The sequence below is a fragment of the Cariama cristata genome, unplaced genomic scaffold (assembly GCF_000690535.1).
Source record: "Cariama cristata isolate BGI_N322 unplaced genomic scaffold, ASM69053v1 scaffold4044, whole genome shotgun sequence".
Taxonomy (NCBI): Eukaryota; Metazoa; Chordata; class Aves; order Cariamiformes; family Cariamidae; genus Cariama; species Cariama cristata.
This window is the reverse complement of record NW_009611088.1, coordinates 54,676-62,741: the sequence shown is the minus strand read 5'-3', so window position 1 is coordinate 62,741 and position 8,066 is coordinate 54,676. Positions and strand designations below refer to the sequence as shown.

Genomic DNA, 8,066 nt, shown 5'->3' with positions numbered 1-8,066 from the left:
ATTACTCCTCCACACCTGCTGGGCTGCGTATTTCAAACTGTTTTTTGAGACACTTCTGGAAGATACCTGCTTGTTTATAGAAACAGAATTTCACTAGGAATGCCAACAAAATCTTTATTATGACTACTTGTTAACTCTGTAATACAGAAATATCTTGGAAACCTAATAAAAAAATATTACGACTGCTTCATAAAGCAAGTAGAATGAATAGATATGACAAATGCTGATTTCTTCTGTGTTTTTTTTTGCCTTGAAATGACTGTTTTGAGTTTTTGAGTGTAAACATGTTCCCTCTCCCCTCCCTCCGCAAATAAAAATATCGTGTATTTCCTTTGTTGATTTTTAGGCATTCAAAAGGGATGTTCTTGCTGATTCAAGACAACATAGTTCTGTCCAGGACTCTACACTGGGGATAAGGACATGGGACTCCTCCTGCCAGATTCCAGATGGTTCATTACAACTGACATCTTGGTTGACAACTGTGAAAAGCAACTTTGGATTATTTTATTTTATTTTTGTGGGAGACCACAATCCCCAAACTGTAGGACATATCAGGTACTAAATCAGATACTTACTTAGACTTTTCCGTAATGTTATTTCATTGTTATTTGTTTTCTGTGAAGGACTTTAAGCATTCAGATCTTATTCTTCATTTCTTTTAAGAAACGGATTGTTCGTGGTTTTTCATCTTGCACTGTAGCTGAGTGATGACAAGAAGTTGTATTTCTTATTTCTTAGGTAAAATTTGGGGTGGTTCTGTTATAACTTTAATCATTAGTTATCTTTATATAGTATTTAAAATTATTATTATGAATTATAATTACTGATAACGGTTGTTATTATCCTCATTACCAAAGTGCTCGCTGTCTTCTTTGTTGCTTTTGAGAGAGTGCTCAATTTTATTTAATTTCACTACTTTTAGTAGGTATAGTTCCTGCATCAGAATTTGTCCAGTTGTTACCTGGCAACTAGGAGACTTAAAAGTTTTAATGAAACTTATGAATGTTTGCACACTTGATGTGTTATGATTCATCTGTTTGCTTTCAACTCTTTTAAAATAAATCTATGTGTAATTCTCTTTTCAAGTGAGAAAAGCTTCCATTTTTTCTGTTGGAACCTGGTTTAATTTGGAGTATCTGAATGTTCAGGTGTTGGGTTTTGTGTGGGGTTTTTTTGTGGGGTTTTTTGTTGTGTTTTTTTCTTTTAAATATGGAAGGGAAAATCTGCAAACATTATCGTATAGTGTAGCTCTTAGTTCTCATTTGTGTAGATGTCTGTTATTATAAGCCTCTTGATAAAAGTGGTTAAAAAGAAAGTGATCATTCTCTTCCTCTGACACAAGACAGGAAAAAATATTGTAAGAGGAGGGGGGCAGCAAAATAGTGTTTATTTTGGGTAGGTGTTGAGGTATGTAACATTTTTATTAATTAATTTTAAATTACTCAGTGATCCACTTTTTCTTTGTCCTAAAGGTTCCATATTTCTTGTAGAATTTTAAAATAACCTTTTCTAATGAGGATGTCTGATATTCTTACTGTAAAAGATGAAACCGATGCAATGAAGGGTTCAGAAGCTGAATTTAAAGGTACAGACCCAGTTGAAAACCTTATAAAATCAGGAAGTCAGGAGCAGATTCAAGCGGAAAAGGATGAAAATTGTCCTGATAGCAAAAACAATATGCTGGTAAGAAGCTTTTCACTTTATTTTTCACTAATATATCATGTTATATAAGTCTGTGTCTTGTTCTTCTCCCTTTCTCATGATCCTCTTATGTGTTTCTTTGGTACAAGTCAGGAAAACTCGATCAGTGTTAGGGAAGCAAGTAGGATGATTATTGTTTCCTCTCTCCTCCTTTGCCCCACTTCTCTGTTTATATTCATGTAAATATGAGGGACAGTAATTTTTAATTGTTTGGAGTAGACAAGCGATTTTCATGGGAACCAGACAATTTGTCCATATTTGTGTTTTTCTGAATCTTTTCACTGTAGCAAACAAGGAAAAACTAAGCACTCAAGCTGTTGCTGTTGAACCCTGACTGAGTTTTAGAGTCTGGGCTGTGTTGAGAATATGCTATATAGTAATAGTGCGGTTTGATCAGAACACTAAAATGTTGAGTGTTACTTGTATGAACAGAGTGCTAGAGCACAGCTCAGTATGTCTGCCCTCAGTAGGGGTGACCAATCTAGGGCTCGTGAGCTGTGTGCAGCTTACAGGGGGCTCAGGTGTAACTTTTACAGCAGAGCTGTACAGCATAAGGCTAAAGTAATCAGGTGTAGGTAATCCAAATCCCCAGGTGCCAGGGGAATCAAGTCGGCAGAGCTCCTAAGGACAGTAGGTCTGGGACCTGCCCTAGCCACCAGCAGAAGGTCCACCCTCTTTCTCCCTTACATCGATGGCAGAGTGAGCTGGCTATCATCCCGTCTTGACTGCTAGCTGGTACTCCCTGTACCTTCCCTTTTCCTCTGTTCTTCACCACTTGACAATTTTGGTCCGTGATTTATTAAGTAGGAAAGCTTAGTCAGTCCTCATGCATACACTGAAGAGCTGATGCATATGAATGAATGGCCTTTGCAAGGTGAGAGATGTACCCATCAAGAAATCGTGGCATTGAATTTCGAGTGAGGAGGAGGCAGATGAAATAGAATGAAAAACTCTTGTGTTAAAGGAGGACACACCAATAAGGATGGGTTAAGAATTGATGGCAGCAGATTTAATAGCTTTAGGGTTTAGTTGTACAGTTAGTGTTTATGCTCAAGAGTCCTGAAAGATGGCTCTCCTTCACATGGGACAAACTAGCTAACTCCTGGCTGAGACTGCCCACTTGGTCATTGAAGACTGTGAGTGTCTTAGATGAGGTGAGGAGTTAAGGAAAGCAACTGAAATTTTCTGGCACAACGTAGAAAATGGGGCATGTCTCGTAGAAAACACAGACGCTTGTGTTTGACAAAAGCTAGTTTCCTGTAGGAATGTTATGTTTGTGGGTTGATAATAAACAAATTTCCAATAAAAATCCTGATTGAGATATGGGGTATGGCAGTATTCTCTGGGTTGCAAAAACAGGATAGTAGCTTATTAGATTCTTGTTATTGAGAATTGAGTAAAAGGTTCTTTTGGGAGTAGTTTTGCTCAGGACTAACAATTCAATATTCCACTGAGTGAAGTAAGCTCTATCTGCTATGTTAAATTGCTTCCAAATAAATCTTGTAGGCCACTGTAATAACAATACAGTTTTACACTTTAATATCTGCTAGCTTTATTAAGGCTGGCATCAGTGTAAGTAGATAATTTTATGGAAAAAATAAATCCTTAAAATGAAATACTTCTGTAACGTATGAGAAATAACTGCTACTGAAAAGCTGGCAGATGTTATAGCTGAGCTGGTATTTTCTTTAATCAATGAAGTATCTTAGTTGTGAGCCTTAAAAATTAGTTTAAGGTTTATTTTCATACAGTTCAGTAACTTGGAAAAATCTCATTCACATTTTCTCATTCCAACAAATCTCACTCAACAAATTTTAGCATGGAAACTTCTGTAGGACTCAAGGGGCAGATCTGCCTTCCTGCAAACAAGTGTTGCTGTGTAGTCAGTCTAGAGAAATGAATCTGTCAGTGTTGTCAATGGCTGTGGGGTTTGGCGAGGGGGTTGGCTGTTGGTTTTGTTCTTGTACAGGAGTAATAGCTGATGGCTGAAATAATTATCTGGCATTCGCAAGATGAACTGAACAACTGTGTAATGAAGGCTGGCTGATGGAGACAGCTTTACTGTTGTCTTCGTTTAGTGTTGATGTGAGTGGTGTGTCCAGGAGTCTCCATCAGAATCAGAACATTGCTGTTCTGTACAGGAGTAGTGTAATTAAAAACTGAATTTGTAGGCTGACGATGTTGATTTCCAGAGGGGTAGGAAGACAGTCAATTGCGAAGTGGAACCTTGCTAGTGTAAGCCCTTTGCAATAATTGAAGTGAGTAAAAGTTAATGTCACTTGTACTGTGATAGTTGCTAGTGCAAATATATATGTCGTATATTTGAAGCTTTTTCATTGAAAACATGTTTTATGCTAAAATACAAACCAAAAATTTTGGCCTGTCCATGGTAAACAAAACTTCTGGGAACAGTAGAGTAGTCAGCAAGTTTTTACCTAATGGATGATTAAATGGTTTGACTACTGAAATTTCAGTGGGTGTACTGCTTTTCATTAAGTGCAGGTTAAATGTTACTGTAGTGGTGGGAAAAAGAGCAAAGGATTTGCTGAGAAATGTTAGAGAAGCTTATCAGAAGCTTCTTGGAATTTGTTGTATTCTTTTCTTTACTAATTGAGTATATCAGAGGATGGGTTTGGGGGGTGGGAGTTGTATGGGGTTTGGTTCTGGCTTTTGTAGCTACTTGCTTAATAGGTTTCATACCTATTGGCAAACCAGAATAGTATTCCCAAGTACAGTTATCACTTGATTTCTAACTTCTTTACAGCCAAGTAAGAAGCAGGCTATGATCTTTCCACTGTCTAAACCCATCATGGGTTGACTTCAAGTATGTTTCTGGATCTTTCCAGTTCCAGAAACTGGTCATTATATTTTGAAATGTAATTGTGGCTCTAAATTCCAGATTATTTTGAGATATTGTTCATTAGTGACCTATTTGCTGTTGCGTACACTGTTGAGGTATAATGTGAATGAGAAAAATATCTTATTAGAGTACTTGACTAGCACTCCCGATTTCTTTAAGCAGTGCAAGAGTACTGTAATTGATATTAGATGTTATGAGGGAAGATTTTTGAATTGTCGCGTTTTGAAGTGACCATCGAGTAACATTTAAATGGGAGTGGAAATAAGAGGCACTCATATGAAAAATACTTTTACATAAGTCATGCACATGTCAGCACTGTGGTAGTTTTTGTGATCAAAAAGGTTCACCACTCACTGTTGTCTCCCACCTGTTAATCTTATCCAGGTTAGGTGACAACATACTAGTTCTGAATTAGCTGGTATACAGAGTCTGAAGTTTGTTGCCTTTGTCGCTGGGTGGTGGGACAGGCAATACTTCATCCACTAGAAGGACTCCTGTTACAAAGTTAATGTGTCAGGAAATATAGACAAAAAATTAAATAAACAGCCTGGATTTATCTTACAGGATAATGCTTTTTATTCACTACTAGGAAGACTTACTTTTTAAAAAAAAACCAAAAAAATATTTAAAATCTCCTTAACAATTCACGTTGGCTTATGTATAATCCAGAAAAGGAGGTTTGTTCTTATTCTACAGGCCATGCATTATGGGGGTTGTGGGGAAGAAGAATGTTAGTCTTAAATACTGTCACCTCTGCACTGAAAAGTAACCATAAATAAGTAGATGTAAGACCCTTGATGGGATGGCTGCATGTCACTAGTATCAGGAAAAGAACTTGCAGGCTGTGGAAAGTAAAACCAAAATACCATCAACAGAAAAAGCCTCACAGAAGGATGGAGGTTGGTGCATGAATGCAAGAGTTGTATCCATCCACCGTATGATATGGGCAAGGCAAACGTTGTATTGAGTATAATTCTGGTTTGGATTTATGCTAATTATGCAAATATCCCTGTGCTTTGGAGGAATTACACTAATTTTTTTTACTTAGCACCTAGGCATCTCTCTCTACAAGTTTCTTCCCTCTATAACTAGCACAAACCTTTGTTTTCTCTCTATTTTACAGCTTGAGTTCTCTGAAGCCTTTCTTTGCCTCCTCCCTAGCTGCTTTAGTCTTGTCAGGATTTACCTGTCTTTTTCTCCAAAATATGTGATTTAATACTCTTAATAGATAAATGACTGGGCAGATCCTGGTTAGTTACTTTTGAACTGTTGAAAATGCCTGTGTGTCCAATGATGAAACTATTTTTCCAACAGTCATCCTCTACCACGTCATGGAAAATTGCCGCTGCTACTCACTAATACAGGACAGCAAGGAACCATAGACCACGCTGTTCTTTCCTTCAATATTACAAAGCTATCTGTGGTTGTTAGGACTGTAGCCCGTAACTGAATTTAAAATTTAGAAGAAAGGTGAAAACTGAATGTCCTTAGAACACTCTTTGTTCAGGTCTGTCATGTCATGCCTGTCCTCTGAAATGTCCAGACGGTACTTCAGAAATAGATATAGTACCTTCTCACAAAACCTTTCACACTTCTAAGTTTGCCATCTTGTGCCTGACCTGTTTTTATCCAACTTGTTTAGACAGCATAGTGATGATAGAAGGCGGCATTTAGCAGCTCCAGATCTTTACTTTGTGTTTAATATACATGATCTGCAGAGGTAATTAGGAAAAAATAAAATAGGCAAATACTCCTACTGAAAGCCTGCATATATACTATTATATGTGTTTGGTAAACTCTATCTTAATTCCCTTCTTATTTTGTAGTTGGAAATGAAGTGTAGTAGTTGGTCTTAAAAGTTGTTGTTTTGTTTTAAGGACAAAACCCTAATCATTATTTTCATTATGCATTTGTTTGGAATACTTGCTTTTAAACACTGTCTTGAGATCATGCCCATAATGACTTTAAATGGGGCATACATTTATTTTTAATCTTGCTTTCATTAACACAGTGATTTCTCAAGTCTGTAAAAGTCTTTGAGAGCTGTAAATATAAAGAAATTGCTTAATTTGCACTCACTAAGGATTGCATATTCTAAAGTAGCTATAAGCTGTTTTTCACAAATGGGGAACATAAAGATGCTCTGTAGGAGCAAAACTTAGTAAATGCAGAGAAATTAGAACAGAACTAAAATCTACAGACCTGAAAAGAGAGAAAATGTGTATTAGCAGCTACAACATGCTTACACTACCTATTGTCCTGGAATTCCAGTGGAAACGTAATTATCCTCAGTCGGTGTGGTTTTGCCCGAGAAAGGAACTGTACCCAATCGTCTTCAGGTTTTGTGAGTGCAATTACTGTTGGTGTCACAGGACTTTGGGGTTTGTATTTCCAGGTGCAGACCTTGCATCATAGGCCCTTTCTCACATTGCCTGTCCCTGTAGTCCAACCATACCAGATTTATTCCAGTGCTTCTTACCTGTCAAGCGTCAGTTACAGTTGGATGTGGGGACTTGTATTTCAGGTGTTCACATCCTTAAAGACATGCAGGAAAGCAAGGAATCCACACCTATCAAAGGATTGTTTTACAAGGCAGTTGTTTCTAGATAACAAGTCTTAATATAATGGGTGGGATGGTGCTTACCTCATGTAACTTTGAGGTTTGAGTCATTTCAGACAAGGGAGAATCTCCCTCCTACACTGGCGACCCAGCTGTCCTCAATCTTATTGGTGTTGGCTTTGGTCTCTAAAAATTGCTAGGTGCTCATGAAATTGAGCACTATGATATTCAAATACCATAGTTTACAACCCTGAATATCCTATATTGCATTGATTAACTTATTCCCTATAGGTTGCAAACACCGATCTTAAAACCTTTAAAGACCGCATAATTGACAGTGTCAGTTGGGTTGGCTTTGCAACCTGGAAACAGAACTGTAATCCTGCAAGCAAAATGGAAGATGAGATACAGCACATGTAAAACACTTAAAGGAATGTACCATCAAACTTGTCCTATTGTGATTGAAGTCTGAAAACCACATTAATTTTAAACATTCTTACAAAGAATTCAGATTCAATACTCAGTCATTTCAATTTCAATATCAATTAAATTTTGAGGCATTTACTTAACTTTATGTGACATGAACAAATATACTTAAACCTTGGCTGCAATGGATTCCTGAGACTTTCCTGAGGTAAGGTGAGGAGGGAATATGTGCTGTGTACAGATCTTAATTAAATTTAATTATGATATGGTTCCTGCTTCCCAGCAACAATCTCTTCTCTGTTTTTTGGGGTTTTTGGGTTTTTTTTGTGTATTTGGGGTTTTTTTAATCACTCTTAAAAATGATTAAAATAAGTATGTCTTATCTAATTAGTGAGCAGTAGCTTAGGTGTAAAGTTTTGGTTAACAGTATTAGAAATTCTGTTTGGCTAGTTTAAAATATCTTATATCCTGTATAACTAAGTTGATCTTTCTTTTTCCCCTCTTCATCCCTGCAAACCC

At 37.0% G+C, this 8,066-nt stretch overlaps 1 protein-coding gene across 1 annotated transcript in view; it reads left to right on the top strand.

The window, feature by feature from the left end:
- Positions 1 to 368: 368 nt before the first annotated feature.
- R3HDM1 (R3H domain containing 1) overlaps positions 369 to 8,066 on the top strand; it is a 55,781-nt gene continuing 48,083 nt past the window's right edge. The window contains 2 exon segments of the mRNA XM_009698101.1: positions 369 to 555; positions 1,473 to 1,683. Of these exon segments, the coding sequence (XP_009696403.1) occupies positions 1,513 to 1,683 (171 nt within the window). The 5' untranslated portion in view covers positions 369 to 555; positions 1,473 to 1,512.